General features: G+C 34.5%; 2 protein-coding genes across 3 annotated transcripts; one reads left to right on the plus strand and one right to left on the minus strand.

Annotated features, from left to right (window-relative positions):
• Positions 1–1,438: 1,438 nt before the first annotated feature.
• Positions 1,439–6,925, minus strand: LOC143553777 (uncharacterized). 2 transcript variants are annotated; one of them, XM_077043684.1, is made up of 4 exons: positions 6,795–6,925; positions 3,033–3,210; positions 1,708–1,891; positions 1,439–1,631 (listed from the first exon to the last, which is right to left on the minus strand). In XM_077043684.1, exons 2-3 carry the CDS (start codon positions 3,192–3,194, stop codon positions 1,727–1,729), a joined length of 327 nt encoding a protein of 108 aa, XP_076899799.1. In that variant the 5' UTR covers positions 3,195–3,210; positions 6,795–6,925; the 3' UTR covers positions 1,439–1,631; positions 1,708–1,726. The 2 variants fall into 2 exon arrangements, with proteins under 2 accessions (XP_076899799.1, XP_076899800.1); XM_077043685.1 differs by having other exon boundaries at positions 1,439–1,624; positions 1,704–1,891.
• Positions 6,926–8,490: 1,565 nt separating this feature from the next.
• LOC143553778 (uncharacterized) lies at positions 8,491–12,492 on the plus strand. Its single transcript, XM_077043686.1, has 8 exons — positions 8,491–8,721; positions 8,807–8,909; positions 9,384–9,488; positions 10,065–10,150; positions 10,238–10,476; positions 10,557–10,737; positions 10,827–11,010; positions 12,049–12,492. Exons 1-8 carry the CDS (start codon positions 8,669–8,671, stop codon positions 12,352–12,354), a joined length of 1,257 nt encoding a protein of 418 aa, XP_076899801.1. The 5' UTR covers positions 8,491–8,668; the 3' UTR covers positions 12,355–12,492.
• Positions 12,493–16,765: the final 4,273 nt, after the last annotated feature.

Here is a 16,765-nt window from a genome sequence, read left to right on the forward strand (position 1 = left end):
TCGGGTCATACCCAATAACAAGCTAGACGACACCAAATGTATTCTTTTAATGATTTGATCATTTAAACGAATACCGAACACTACGTGTGTAGAAAATTGGTTTTCTAAACAAACACACTTGAGGATTTAAATAAATTATCTGGATAATTTGTTTATATAAATTAATTATTTAATTGGTTAAATAATTACATAAATGTATGTGCATTTTATAAAAATGAGTTTTATAAAATAAAAGGAGATGTTTTAAATGGTTAAAACAAAACAACAAAAAAAAAAAAAAAAAAAAAAAGGAAAACCGGCCACCCCATGTGGGTGGTGGTTTTGGTTCAACCAAATGTTTTGTCCTTTTGTGTGGACCATCTCTTTATACTCCACCATTCACAAGACATGCATTTTTTGATCTCGTCCCCATTTTGAATTCAAGAGTTGAATCAAAAATCCTCTCTCTTTTCTTCCAAAAAAAAAAACTCACGGCTCATTTGGGGTTTTTGGGAGAGCTTGGTGAGCTTGTTTAAGTGTTCATAATTCCTAGCAATCAAGTTGGTGTTGTCACAAATAGCTTGGGGTATCACACTCTTGAGGTCTTCTACTTTGGAGGCTTGCCATTGAACCACCATCCCCTTCAACAACCTACATCTTCTTATAAGGTATAAGGAGGTACTTTTACATTTCATAAGTATATTGTTCTTGTAATATTGATCCTTGTTCATTGGGTTTTTAGTTTTAACATATTGGTATGTTCATAACAAGATTTAAAATCTAAGCTTCCGTTGTGTTTTCTAGTTAAATATGGTTAACTTGACTTTGATAAACTTGTATAAAACCCAACAATATCATCAGATAATTTATATAGATAGGTCATAGGTTGTTTGGATATAAACCTAGATCAATTACATTTTCATACCACAAATTAGTTGATTTATGCTCCGGTTTGTTTTTTTCCGGCCACTTACCAGTCAAAACTGGAAACCAAACCGTGGTGAGATACTGACTAAAACGCATTTTAGAAGTATAAATATAACAAGTCTTCGTCGCTTTAGATTCATCAACCTCATATGTTTTAGGGAAAAATGAGAAAATAAACTATCATGTTTAATATTATTCGATTTAACTTTCTTAAAAAGTATTAAAACCAATTATAGCTCGACATGCTTCCCAAATCTTATTGGTTTTGCACCCTAAGCCGTAAGATCAGCGCCAAGCCGCCAAATGTGATGACGTGGCGAACTTTCATTGAATGGCTTGATGGCATTGGTATACTAATGGTAACATGTGGGCGTTCGCCGCCAAATGTGATGACGTGGCGAACTTTCATTGAATGGCTTGATGGCATTGGTATACTAATGGTAACATGTGGGCGTTCGTGATAGATGTGTAAATAAGTTCATACGATACATCACACATTTAACTTTCAAAACTTGTAAACTCTTTTCGGGCATCATTTAGAAATTTTATAAGATAGACGGAAGCATGAATGTTACAGGTAAAACTCTTAAATACACACAAGAGTAACATGCTGGCAACTATTAATATTAATGCAGTGTTAATATTACAATTTATGAGTTATGGTTGATGACTAACCTGTTTTTAAAGTACATGGTTATTATAGTTCAAAGTTACTCCACTGATACCTGTTTATGCAGAAGGTTAAAGTTGGAATTAATCACAAGAAGTTTGTGATGAAAATATAAACAGAATATTACTTACAAACAGAAAGCAATGTTGATCACTCCATGATCTGGTTATGATTTAGATCGGTTAGTAGTTCGGTTAAAGAGCCTGAAGTGTCATTCAGAATGTCATCTTTGCCCTTGCATGCCAGTAACTGTTGTTCTAGACTCTGCACAAGTGTTTTAAGTTTCTGAATTTGCTTCTCTTGGGAAAGAATTATCTGCAATCACAAGATAATTAATAAGTCGTTTAGATATTTAAATTTAAAAATGTGAATGAATTGTAGAGAAATTGTTGCTTTTCTAGATAATTTACTAAAACAAATTTTTTTAACAAGGATTCTTTCTTTTGATATTTCCTTCTTAATGTGTATCTTTGTTGTCCTCAAAACTAGGATTAATTTCATATTCATAATATTATTAATTTTCAAAGAAATATGATTTTTTTTATATTTACCGATTTCGTGGTAAATAAACTAAAGCAGAACAGTCTGTGTCCCACCGAGTAAACAAATAGGAAATACTACGTCTCATCTTAGTGCGTGGTGGGAATTATCACCGGTCATACTAGGGGGGTGCACAGTTTCGGTTTGGGATCCATTTAGTTTCGGTTTTGCCATTTGAACTTGAAAATTTTGGGCTGAAAAAAAGGCCAAAATAATAAATTTGGGCCTAAATAATTTTGTTCATTAATAACTTATTGATTATTATACATATGCGATAAAATATTTAAGTTACATATTTCTTAAAATCTTATATATTACTTAAAATAAAAAGGGCAAATGTCATAAAAAACCAATGTGCTTTCTTATTTTACTCACAAAAGTCCCTAAACAATATTTTGCATATAAAAGTCCCTACACATGGTGTTTTTAAACAAAATTGTGATTTTTCATTATAAGTAATTATATTGATGGTTCTTATGGTTTAACCATGTTACAATTTTAGTCCCCAAGTTTAAATCATTACAACTTAAGAACATTTGTTTGCATAAAATCCAAACAATACAACAGAAAAACCTAGAATTGTGGCAGAGTGGCAGAAAAACAGTATCACACGCTATTACAATGAAGCATGTACATTAAAAGACCAACAATTTGAAAATTTCATTTTGTAGTCACTACTTAGCATTTAATATTCTATATTTCATTTTCATATATGCACATGTATCTTGAAGCAGTGAGGTTAAATCTAAAGTGAGCATTACAATTAACATTCACAATCAGCCGCAACAGTTTTTATAATATTTATGGATAGCTACTACTTCATGGGAAACCTAAACTGCACTAATCTAGGAAAATCAAAGAACAAAACACTTCCTTAACCAAGAGTCCAGGATATAACGTAGGAAGAGGACCTTACCTTCTCTTTGACAGTTTCTTCCCTTTCTAACATATATTGCTGCTTTTCTGAAAGAGCCACTGGCCTAGCTTCAATCTCATTTACAAGGGGTTGATTCCACTCAAACTGAGAAGTGAACACCATTAGCAATAGCAATGAAACCAATAGCACTGGCCTCGACATCACAAGACACAACTTCCTGTTAAGAAAAGAAAGATTCTAGGAACATAAATCAGAAAAATTCAAAATCTCAAAACATATTATTCTACGAAGTCTAGTTGTTGAGAGAACCCTTAAAATGGATAATGTTGATTATTTCCCTAAATTACTGTTTTATTTACGATATGGTATATAAATCCAGGAGGAGATATAGATGATTTCATATTAAGTTATTAACGCATTGCGATGGCTGCTTGAAAAGTTAAGTAATCTGAACTAGAAGCTCTAGATAGAAGATGACATCATATTCATACAATTTCATAAAATTATAGCATATAACGAAACCAAATCAACAAAACGTAATTGGAAGTGTTGCATGGTTACTTGCAAAGTCATTTGATCTATGTTAGAAGCCCTACGAGCAGATGCCATTATATTCAGACAACTTCATGAGATTATAGCATTTATTAAATTAAATCAACACAAAATGATACCGGAAGTGCATGATGGTTACTTGCAAAGCTAAACAATCTAAACTAGAAGCCCTAAGAAGCAGATGCCATCATATTCATACAATTTCACAAGATTATAGCATATTACCTATTTTAAATCAACACAATGTAACTGAAAGTGCTCAAAAATAATCCATACTAGAAGAAAGTGCTCAATAGTTACTTGCAAAGTCAAATAATCCATACTAGAAGCCCTAAGAAGCAGATGTCATCATATAATGTAACTGGAAGTGTGCGATGACTACTTGCAATGTCAAATAATCTGAATAGAAGCCCTAGGAAGCAGATAACATCATATTCATACGAATTCGTGAGATTATAACATATAATTAAATCAAATCAATACAAAATGCAACTGGAAGTGTGCGATGGTTACTTGCATACTCAAATAATAAGCAGATGACATCATGTTCATACAATTACATGAGATTATAGCATGTAACAAAATCAAATCAACACAAAACGTAGTGTGATTGTTAATTGCAAAGTCAAATAATCTAAATTAAAAACCATAGGAAGCAGATAACATCATATTTATAGAATTAATGATATTATAGCAAAAAACAAATCATATCAAATTATTAACACAATACGTAACTGGACGTGTGAGATAGTTACTTGCAATGTCAAATAATCCAAATTAGAAGTCCTAAGAAGCAGATGACATCTACTTCATAGAAAATCATGAGATCATAGGTATTAAAAGTGAATCATGACGATGGTTCAAGTAATTGTGGTCAAGGTCGAGGAAGGTCAAGTTCAAGGGGAAGAGGTAGAGGCCGAGGAAGATCATCAATCAACAAAGAAACTATTGAATGTTACAGGTGTCATAAACTTGGACATTTTTCGTATGAATGTCCATCAGAGGAGGCAAACTTTGCAGTTTTTATTGAAATGAGGAATTAATGTTGATGGCAGATGTCAGTGAAGATGAAATGATAATTATGGCACAGTCTGATGAAACACAAAGAAGTCATTTGTGGTTCTTAGACTCAGGATGCTCAAACCACATGTCTAGTAGCAAGGAGAAATTCATCAATTTGGATCTGGCCTTTACTCACTTGGGTATGCTGGGTAACAGCCAAGGATGAATGCTGGAGGTAAAGGCAAAGTAAAACTATCCATTGACAGTACTGCTTAGCAGCTTATGTTAAACAAGATGTTTGCTACGTGTCGGAGGTGAAAAGGCAAGGGGGAAGTTGAGACCGCTAAAGTCATTAAAGGCCTTCGGACCAATTGAGGAGGGAAGTTTACCTCCAAAATGTCTAATCGTTTTTGCAAGTTTTTGCAAGGAACAAGGTATTCGAAGACAGTTGACACACGCTTCACCCCACAACAGAATGGTGTTACCGAGCACAAGAATAGAACAGTGATGAATATGGTGGTGACCCTTTGGCTGCAAAAGGGGCACTAGAAACTCTTTGGGCTGAAGTTGTTGTGTGGACTTACTATGTTTTGAATAGTTGTCCAACGAAAGCTCTTAATAATGTTTTTCCGGAAGAGGCTTGGAGTGGTACCAGACCAACAGTAGAACAGCTCCAGGTTTGGGAATGTCTTGCTCACGTTCATATACCATAAGAAAAGCGCGCTAAGTTGGATGATAAAAGTGTGCTTTGTGTCTTGACTAGGGTTACTGAAGAATCAAAAGCATACAGGCTGCTTAATCCACTTACAAAGAAGGATATAGCAAGCAAAGATGTAATCTTTAAAGAAAACTAAACATGGGAATGGGGAGCTGATGAAGCCGATGTTAAAGCAAAACTAATGTGCGGTAATAATGAAGATTTTGGTGAAAAAACAGATACGGAAGATGAATACGAAAATGGTGATGAAACTGAAGGTGAGCAATTACAAAATGATCCTGTTGTTATTGGTGTCAACAAGTCAAGTAGTTCAGGAGCAAGGGAGGGTAGAAACCGAAGACCACCAGTTTACTTAAGCGACTATGTAACTGAGATGGAAGCTACAGATGAAGATGAGATAAATGCCATAGAAGATATTAAATGCGATCCTCTAACATACCGGGAAGCAATAAACAGTGTCGTATGGAGAACTGCCATGGATGAAGAAATCAGATCCATAGAAAGAAATCTGACGTTTGAACTACCAAAGGAAGCAAAATGTGTAGGGGTAAAATGGGTATACAAAACTAAAACTAAAACTAAACTTAATTAGCTTTGTGAAGTTGAGAAATTCAAGGCCCGTTTGGTGGCGGAAGACTATTGTCAAGTTTACGGTGTCAACTACATAGAAGTATACGCTACAATTGCTAAGATGGATACAAGTCATTTAATGGTGGCCATAGCAGTACAACGGGGCTGGAACGCCTGTCAATTGGACGTGAAGTCTGCGTTTTTGCATGGCACCTTGGACGAAGATGTACATGTACAACAACCGGAGACTACATCAAAAGGGAAAGCAAACAATGAGCATAAGGTGTTTTAAGATTCGAAAGGCGCTGTACTAGAAGCAAAAATGAACATAGACTGTTCATGAAGAAGAAACCACATGAAGGTGTTTGTTTGTTAATATTTATGTGGATGACCGATGACTTGATTTACACAGGTGATATCACAACAATGATAATAATCGTGATAACGCGTTTACCATAAACTAATCCAGTGTTTCACGGAAGGTGTAAGTAAGCACATAGGAGTTATATATCATTTTTTGTGAAGGATGGGACAACTGTTACGGAGCGGGTAGCCGATACACTCACAAACACCAAGGAAGCATTTTTGAAGTCGAGGGAGAAATCGGGAGTTTGCTCGAGTCAAGACAAACTAGACGAAGCCCTGGTATATTCATTAATGAATTATTAACGGTTTTAATCAATCGAATTGAGCAGTTTCAAAATAATTTTGAATATCCCTAAGAAGCAGATGTAAACTTAACTTGAAGTATGCGATAATAAGTTGCAAAGTTATATATTTGGAGTTAAATAATCTGAACTACAAGCCCTAAGAAGCATACGCCATCATATTAATCCCATTTTAGAAAACTATAACACAAATAATATAACTGAAAGTGTGCTGAATATTACTAATCCATGTAGGTAAGGTACGCATACACAGAGGTTGAATTAATTAAAGAGTAAAAAGAGGATTATTACCGCTGAGAACGGTGAATCTGAGCTGCAGTTGATGTTAAACTGTGTGAATCGAACTTCAAAGATCAGGTGATATCGAATCGTTGTGAGCGTGATGAGTATTGTGGCAAGCAAGCAAGAGTGTTTGATCGGAGACTATAAAGGGGTAGTTCCAGAAACTGGTTAATTGATTTTGTTTTTCTATTTGATGATGGATATTATAATAAAAAATGTTGTCTAATATAGTATTTATACCTTTAGTCCGAAAGTTTCATCTGTTACAAAAATCCCAGCTAAACATTTTTTTTATTATAATAAGTGATAGTTATAAAATTAGTTGACTAGGCCTATTGGAATTATTGATCGCCCAAATATGTATTAGTGAAACTCATGTTGAATGAGAATGACAATAGTTTTTTTTAGTTGTTTGACATTTTGATTAACTTTTATTTTATAAATTGACGGACGTTCAAGGTGAACAACAAAGGACTTCGACTAATAGAGAATTACCATCACAAAGGAGGATAGGTACCTGATTGAATGAGGCGTGTTGGACCGAGTAGAGCGGTTTGTGAGTTGTATGTTTAAGTGATGAATGTGACTGCTTGAAATGATAGAAATAGTAAGATGTACCAAGTGAAGGGTGAAAAGTTGTGGTAGAAAAGAGGAGTTCAAACACAAATGTGTGGATAGAATTGAAGAGTTGATAAACAGTTTTTTTAGTGAGTGTAAAAATATGGTTTTTAATATATATAGAATTAACTAAGCATATTCATTAAATTCTTTCAACATATTTTGGTTTGTTATTGGTCGGAATGTAATTAAATTAAAATACTTTACCTAAGGAAATTCTAAATCCTTCGATGAATGGAAGGGAAGTTTTAGCAATCTTTGGAATGTTAAGGAAATTTCCAAATGACCATGGTCTTAATCATTAAAAAGTCCGTCTCCTCAATCCAACCCCATTCTCATTCTCACTGGAAATCTGATCCAACTGATCGTCGTTAACGCTGCGGCCACTAACCTTTCCTCTGACAACACTCTCCACCTCTGCCGCCAAAAACTTGTACGTCTCGTCAAGTTCGCCATTACAAGCTACCGATCAATTTCGTCAAACTCTTCGCGAATCGCGCCATAGGTTTTATGGCTCTTGAGAGCAAAGTTGATAGAGGTTCCGGTGGTTATGGTAGCCGTTGACGGAGGAGGAATTATGACGAAGTTCATGCGAATTTGTGAGGGCAAATTTGAGTTTGAATATTATTTATTTATTTTTAATTCTAATAGGTAATTTTGTCTTTTTAGATAACTTTAAATTCCAATTCCATACATTAATGTAAACCAAATATATTATGAATGAATTCTTCGAATTTCAATTTCAATTCAAAATCCAATTCCAATTCAATTATGATGAATTTCACGAACCAAACACCCCTTAAAATTTCGATATTTCTAAACCACCATTTTCTTTTGTAAGGGCCACCTACTGATATGGTGTTTAGTAAGATTTATTGGATTTAAGGTGAGAAATATGTTAAAAATGAGAGAAAAAGAAAACACCAACATGAAATTGAAGGTTGAAATACGTGTGAAAGTTTAAAATCTAGAAGTTGATGATGCAAATTACATGTGTCCCATTATCTCAAGACTAATCCTGTAACTGTACCAAATAAAAGATTTTAAAGTAAAAAATGTATTAATTTCATACCAAAGTACAACCCGCAATGCACAAAACACACATCCAACAGCACATCATTATCATTACAACATTACACGTAAGCAAATTCAGATCTAAAAAAATCACTTTCCTCTTAAAACACCGGTTCGTAACCCGATGAGCCACCAACGTCCGTTGTATAAACTGACACCTTCCCTAACCGTCAATCACCGGCGGCAATAATATGGGAAACGCTCAGTCACCTGCCGCCGATCCTCGTTTCACTTCCGCCACCAGGTAACTTATTATTACTTTATTATATATTGTTTATTATAATAATAATAATAATAATAATAATCATCTTGTTGAATTCAATTTACAGATTGTTCTCTCAGAAGGAGCTGGATGACCTTAAATCGTTGTTCGATTCACTCGCCGCTCAGTCGCAAAGCGGCGGTAAATACGTCTCCATCTCCGTATTCAAGGTTTCAATTTCTTCTCTAATTCATCCGTGTAAACCCGAGCTTGGCTCGTTTCAAGTTCTTTTTCTAAAGGCTCCGGCTCGACTCATTTATTATTTATTAATTAATTTATATGCGTTTTTAATCGTATTTATGTACTTTGAGAAAAAACGCTCGAGCTCACGAGTACCTTAAACGAGCGAAAGCTCAGCTCAGCTCAAGCTTGGCTGTGTGGTGTGAATTTAAAACATATAACTCCAAAAGAGGTAAAACTTAATATACACAAGGCTCGTTAAGCTAGCTCGACTAGCCTAATCGAACTTCCCATACAAGGCTTGAGCCTGGACTCAATAACTAAAACAGCTCGTTTCGAGTTTTTTTATTGTTCCGATCTCGAGTAGCTCGCCAGCGGCTCGGCTTGTTTTCGCTGTTAATTGATTGTTAGGTTTTGGAAGACCTATGCCGGTTAATTATTTACAAATCGTTACGTTTTGTTAGGTGTATACTGGAATTAAAGGTCCTCTTGTAGATAGACTGTTTGATTTAGTTACGCAGAATCGGAAGGATCAGCAACTCACATTTGAAGACCTCGTGATTGCTAAAGTATGTTATTTTATCTGTGTCTGTTATGTAGATGAGACGAGCCTAAGCTTCATTAGGCTCGAGGTCAGCTCTTTTTGAGTTACGAGAGCTCGAGTTCAAGCTCAAGCTTGGCTTGTTTTAAGCTCTTTTTCTAAAGCCTGAGCTCGGCTCGTGAATCATTTTTTCAAGCTCAGGCTTGGCTCGTTTATGTTTTTCTTAGTTTATAGACATTTTTAATTATTTTATATAGATACTGTGAAAAACCTTAAACGAGCCTAAGCTTTGCTCGAGCTCGTGTAGGACCTTAAACAAGCCAAAGCTTGGCTTGAGCTCGAGCTCAGCTATGCAGTGTGAAATTAAAACAGAGGCCCAAAATAGGTGAAATTCAAAATTGTACAGGGCCTGTTAAGGTTGGACGAGCCTAAACGAGCTTCCCATACAAGGCTCGAGCTCTTGCTCGATAACTGTTTGTCCATAGTCTATAAGTTAGATTTCGCCTAATTTGGTATAATAAACTTATTAACTTCCGACGATGTGATGCTCAAACTTTGGTAGTTAATAGAGAATTTCATCACCTATTGTTTGAATGCAATTCAGGGAACTTATGAAAAAGGAACTAAAATTGAGATTGATGAATTTCTTTATCAACTATGTGACATTGATGGTGATGGCAATTTAATGAGGTAAATGGATTCAAATCTTATCGTCCTTTTATGATTATTCTCATGCAATGGTATAAACAGTCGTTGCTTTTCGGCATTGGCTTGCAGGTCTGACTTGGAAGCTGTTATAAGTGGAATACTAGATACTATATCTTCTCAAAAAGAAGATGAATCTTCAGTATCCAGTCACAAGCCGGTTAGCATATTCCTTGATGCTGCCAATTTTACAAAAGATAATGAAGGAAACTCTGAAAAAAGTATGTCTTTTGAGGATTTCAGAAGCTGGTTACATCTTGTTCCATCTGCGAGAAAGTTCCTCACAAGCTTGTTAAAGCCCTCTTCTTCAAGTACTTATTTTCCAATAACAACATATTTACTAATATTATAGTATGTCATCATTGCTATGTATAATTATTCCATTTATCAGATTCTCAAGTTCCCAATCTGACCCACCAAGAACACATTGATTACAATATGCTGTTATTAAAGGAAGAATATGCTTGGCTTATAGGAGGAGCGCTTTCACATCAAGAATTAAGTGAATGGAAACTTTTGTATCATAGTTCCCTTAACGGATTAAGTTTCAACACGTTTTTGGGCAATATTTCGTGGGTAGCTTACTTGCTCAAGTTTATTTCTATCAAAACTTACAAAATTTTATTTATAAACACAAAGTGTTATGTTATTTGATTTGCAGAAATGCTGAAGGGCCGACTGTGTTGATTATTAAGGACAAGGAAGGTTATGTATACGGAGGTTATGCTTCTCAGCCTTGGGAAAGACATGCTGACTTTTATGGTGACATGAAATCTTTCTTATTTCAGTTATATCCTAAAGCATCGATTTATCGACCTACTGGTGCTAACAACAATATACAATGGGTAAGTATATATTTTCGGTGATGTTTTTAACAAAATGATCTTAGTGGAGAAAAATGTTATTGCGACGGCGTATAAACGAGCTTGGTGAGGCTTGGGCTTTGCTTGTTTCTTATTTTGTTAATTATATACATATATAGTTATATTCGTATTTGTTTATATTTATATATTTTGTTTATAGCGTAATATATATATTATTTAGTTAATTTTTTCTTCATTATATATGTGTAGTTATTATATATATATATATAAGTATTTTTAAATAAAATTTATTATATTTATACAAATTATAGGCTCGTCTAGGCTCATGGAGTTTGTGCTCAAACCGTACCAAAAACCGAATTAAATTTCGGTTTTGAAGTTTATGAAAGCATTTCCTTTTTTTGGTTTTATCATTTTGGTCTGGAATTTTTACCCCCAAAATAACGAATTTGGGTCTAAATCTTTTTGTTATAAATAACTAATCGATTATCATACATTTGGGCTAAAATATCCATCAATTTGGTTCGGTTTTTTCATAATAAATAATTACATCCACTTGGCATGTGATTGCCTTCTTGTTTTTTTGTCTGCATGGTTTCCATGATTATGTGGTTGTATTTACTATGCAGCGTTTTTACAGTATGTCTTGTTATTGGTACATATATGTTTGTATGATGTCTACTTTGGAGTCGATGGTCTCTCTGGAAGCAGCCTCTCTATCACCATGGATAGAGGTAAGGTCTGTACACCACACCCTCCCAAACTCTACCAATAGCTTTTGCTATTTGGGGGATTTACTGGGTGCGATTGTTGTTGTTGTAAAGCCGAACCGAAAGTTTGGTTTTTACGAAAACATTAAACTAAACCGTTAGTTTTTCGGTTTCATGTGCACCCCCACTCAGGCTTGTGTTTTTTAAAACGAGCTTATACTTTAAATCGAGCTCATTTTAAGCTCTGCTTGATTTGAGTTTTTAGTAAGTTGAGTTCGTTTACAGTTTACACACCTATTTGGTAAATGAGTAAATGACTATGTTGCAAAATCTTTGTTCTTGTATGCAGTGTGCTGTAAATTTCAGTTCAGACAGCATCCCAAATGGCATCGGTTTTGGAGGGCGAGCAGGTCATTTCAACCTGTTTATTTCATCAAACTTTGATAATGGTCACACTTTCACGGGTCCCACCTTCAATAACCCGTGCCTGTCGAGAAACAACCATATATACCCCGACGTGATAGAATGTTGGGGGATTGTATTAAAGGGTGCTCAACAAGAAAAGCAAGATGGCCTAAAAGGTACAGTGCTCGAAAGATTTAAAGAAGACCGTAATATGCTTAATTTGGTTGGGATTGCTAACTCAAGCAACTGATTTGATTGTTCTCGAGGTAAGAAGACCCAAAATTACAGTGCCCGAATTTGTCATGTAATGTTTGCAAGAGCACTTTTGAAAAATGGTGAAACACTTTTTTTGTGTGTGGAATAAGTTATTTGTAACTTGAAATGGGACATTTTACTATTTTAGTGATTGTTCATATGCTTTCAAATACTTTATCACAGTTAGGGCTGTCCAAACTGCTCGCCGCTCGTTCATCGTTCGCTCGAATTTTGCTCGAAAAATGCTCGTTCGATTTCGGCTCAGTTTGCAAGTGAGTCGTTCGGCTCGGTTCGGTCTAAAAGCAATCCAAGTACGAGCAAAGCCTCGCTCGGTTTGGTTCGGTTCGTTTTGCTCGAATTAATTTTTATATATTAGTTTTATATATAAACTTTATGTATATATGTAAAAGTATACTATTTTTTAAAGTTTTTAAAATTTCCCTCTTTTGTGTTGAATTCAAAGTTCAAATTTAAACCATAGCCACTCGTTTTATGTACATGTTTTATTGTTAATTATGAGTTTTATACATTTTAAAGATGAAAGTTTAGACAATTTAGAGTTGAAAGTCTTGAATTAACGATATTTTGAAGTTTTAGAAATTTAAAATTGGAAACTTTGTACGAAATCAAGCAAAATCAAACCGAACCAAGCCGTTCGGTTTCAAAATCAAACCATGTTCAAGCATAAAGATTTCGCTCGTTTCTTTAAATTCAATCCGCTCGGTTCGTGAATAGCCCTAATCACAGTGTCTATTTAAGGACACGAATTCCATTTATTCGGTGTCAATAAAACAAAATTGTTTAGTTTAACCTAACTTATAGAGAATGGGTGAGTGGTTGGCTTGTAGTGCGGTGAGTTGAACAATATCGAAGATGTTTCAAATCATGTGATTATACGATTGGTTCAGAATATCTAGATCAACATTCTCAAGAGTTTTTTAAAGTACCATCACAATCTTGAGAGATACATAGCACTTATTGATAGTCAGTGAAGTGAGAGTAGTAGAACTTTAGTATTCTACTAGCCAGGGGCGGGCCTAAAGTCCAGCGAAGGGGGCAGCCGCCCACCTTAAGTTTTTCCATTTTAGTATTATACGTACGTGAAAATTCCGAGGGCCATTCATAAAACTTTTCAATCACCCTCCTTAAACTTTTGAAACCATTGAGAAAAAGAAAATAGTGAGTTTTGATTGATCAGAATTTTTTTTCGATGATGATGATGATTGATGAGTGTTGAGAAACCTACATCTTTCTTTGATAAACCCCTTCAAAAACGAAGAGATGAGTCACCTTTTATGTAAAAGTAACTCCAAAGTAAAAGCTGGCATACATAAGTAGTCAAATTAAGTAACTTTATTTATTTGATTGTTTATTATTTCCTTTTACTTATTAATTTAATCTTACAAACTATCCGTATTAAAGTACATTCCTTTTTATTTATCCCCTTGTTTGGTTTATTAATTTTAATAATAACAAGTTTTATTATTTTATTGCAATAATATAGAGAAAACTATGATTTGCATCCCTGTGTAATTTCGTCGGGCGCACCGTTAACCCCTGAAACTAAATTGCGCATGTTGAACCCATGTGTTTTTCATAATGGCGAACTGAGCAACTATCGTTAGTTGACCAAGCATTAACCGTTAGTTGGCAAGGGTATTATGGTAATCTCTTAATAAATAATAGTAATAGTAATAATAATAATAAAAACAATAATAAATACTAATAACTTTTAATAATAACAATTTCCGGCAAACAACATTTCTCCGTCCTGTTTCCCCAATTTTTCGGCAACGATATTTTTTCCGGCAACCACCTTTTCCCCGTTTTAATACAAAAGGTTAAACAAAAACAAGCTTTTGTCTTTTAGATTCAACGAAAGGTCACCGTGACGGAGAGATGGTGTGGAGACGGCGGCGGTGACGGGGTTCGACGGCGGTGACAATGAAGTGGTGCGACGACGGTGACGGTGACAATGACGGAGTGCGACGACGGTGATGGGGTGCGACTGAGAGATGGTGTTGCAATGAAGAGGTGGTGTGAAGATGGGTAATGAGTTGATAAACTCAAAGTTAACTTTTCTAGTTTGGTTTGAATATTTTTGAATTGATAATGAAGTCGGGGAAAATGAAGTGGGGAAGAAGATGGGTAATGATTTGATAAACTCAAAACTAACTTTTCTCGTTTGGTTAGAATAGATTTTTGAATTGATAATGAAGTGGGTTTTGAATTGATAATTAAGTGGGAAAGATGAAGAAGGGAAGATAAAGTGTTGAATGTGAAATTATATATTTCATATTCTATAAAAATATCAAAGATTGGTCTAGCTCACATAGTTGTGTTTGAGTTTGTTGAACCAGAGGTCTTGGGTTCGAATCCAAGCCTCTATGTTATTTTTTGATATTGTTTTCAAATTGAATTAAAGGTTTAGGGGTAAAATGGTCATTTCAACATTTTTATGACAAGTCAACGACAGTCAACTGACGGAAGGTGTCAACGGTAGCCCACCGAGAAAACAAATGGGTTCAACATGCGCAATTTAGTTTTTAGGGATTAGTGGTTCGCCCGACGAAATTACACAGGGAGACAAATCATAGTTTTCTCTGAAAATATATAAGCACACTTTAAAAGATAAAACATAAAATTACTTATCGCGTCCGTTAAATACAAACTAAAATAATATTAAAAGAGACCAATTCTATTATCATGTTTTGTACATTCATTATTGAAAAAAGTTACCAACATACGATTGTAAAATTCGAGAGAAAAATTTTGTTCAGATCTCCGATTAAAAGCGATTGGTCTCGTCACTGGTTGGAGGCTGCGAAGAAGATGATGAGGCATTTTGGTGTATTTTATGTTAGTATGGTTGGTTTTTCATCTTTTAATCAAATCCATTCAAAGCAATGAAATTGGCATGTGCGGTGATATCTTTTCTTTTTTACCTTTGTCAAATCCCATGTCAAATTTAATTTTCTTCTCAATGTGAAATATTCAATAATAATAACAAAAGTTTAAATAAATTCTTTTATTTTGCTTTGGTTTTGCATTTCGTTTATTTATTTGTATTTTCTTAGTGTATTTAGTTTTGTTCCTTTTTACGTTATTACTTCATCTAACTATTTTGTGTCGGTGAAATAGTTATTATTATAGTATGATGCTAAAAAAATAACAGACATTACGACCATCCAGTTAAAGTTTTATAATTATGTCATTGGCTATGCATTTGTAATGATGTTGGCATACTTTTTGTTAATTATATGAAATATAATTTGATTATCATTTTTTAGTATGACCTGACCGGAAAAAAAAATTATAAAATGATATTTAAATGACACTTAAAAAAATCCGCACCCCATGAAAAAAATTTATGGGTCCGCCACTACTACTAGCTACACTATTTTTAATAGACGTTGCTCATTTTATGACCATATTTAAGGACGCGCTACATGCTATCTCAGTGGTTGTGGATTGATACATGGCGCAATGCCAAATGCACACGTATGACTACTATAAACAACACATTGAATGTCTATTTGAATGTTGTAAGTCATATTAGAAGGCTGTATCCTTTAACCATGCGTGCAGAGATATATTGACTTACCACATGACTGGAATGTGTGATGATGACCAACATGGTCAATCACCATTGCGGCCCATTCCAACCATCATATAAGAAGTGCAACATTTGTCACTATGTGTTACAAACCATACTTGAGATTACTTAAAACACAAATACAGAACAATCTTTAAAGAAACTTATATGAAGGAAGATTGCGCCACCGATATAAACCAATACAATTAGATTAAATCACTATTGTTATTGCAATGATCTATGATGAAACACTCTAAATGAAACACTCTCAAGAACAATATAAAAAATATCTCGAATACTCCCAACAATTGAAGATTACTCGGTTATAACAACTTGCAAAACTCACTGGGTGAGTAAATGGGTCCAGAGAGTTTTAATATAAAGTTCTTCCAGAAGTCCAACAGTCCAAGAAGTCCAGGTCCATTAGCTATGCCCTTCCGCTACAAAGCCCTCATTCAGCAACTAGCTGCAACACAACTTGTTATCTGTTTACCTTATGTATCGATGTAATCACTACTTTTTGTTGATCTATACAAATTGATACGAAAACATAACACATTAATAAATATTGAATTGTATTTTAATATCAACAAGTAGTTATTAAATGCTCTACTAAAGTAATATATCACTAACCTTTATGAACACCTGCGTCAAGATTGGTTTTTTTTTTTGCTTTCAGCAGGTCGATTATGTTTTCAACGTTACACGTGAAAGGTAGTAACGATAAGTTAGCAGGACTTTTAATACTAACGTCAAATCTGTTCCACTCAAATTTGCTGTAGTATTATTCCAAGAACCTGTAAATAACCTA

Source organism: Bidens hawaiensis, unplaced genomic scaffold, assembly GCF_021521415.1.
Source record: "Bidens hawaiensis isolate Kalapana, Puna unplaced genomic scaffold, B.hawaiensis_p1.1 tig00017358_1, whole genome shotgun sequence".
NCBI classification, from domain to species: Eukaryota; Viridiplantae; Streptophyta; class Magnoliopsida; order Asterales; family Asteraceae; genus Bidens; species Bidens hawaiensis.

Excerpts from the sequence above, each read along its gene's own strand:
- LOC143553778 (XM_077043686.1), top strand. The coding sequence starts at position 8,669 with ATGGGAAACGCTCAGTCACCTGCCGCCGATCCTCGTTTCACTTCCGCC. Across the intron at positions 8,910-9,383 it reads TCTCCATCTCCGTATTCAAG|GTGTATACTGGAATTAAAGG; the intron begins GTTTCAATTTCT and ends ACGTTTTGTTAG. Across the intron at positions 10,151-10,237 it reads GGTGATGGCAATTTAATGAG|GTCTGACTTGGAAGCTGTTA; the intron begins GTAAATGGATTC and ends ATTGGCTTGCAG.
- LOC143553777 (XM_077043684.1), bottom strand. The coding sequence starts at position 3,194 with ATGTCGAGGCCAGTGCTATTGGTTTCATTGCTATTGCTAATGGTGTTC. Across the intron at positions 1,892-3,032 it reads AAGAAACTGTCAAAGAGAAG|ATAATTCTTTCCCAAGAGAA; the intron begins GTAAGGTCCTCT and ends TTGTGATTGCAG.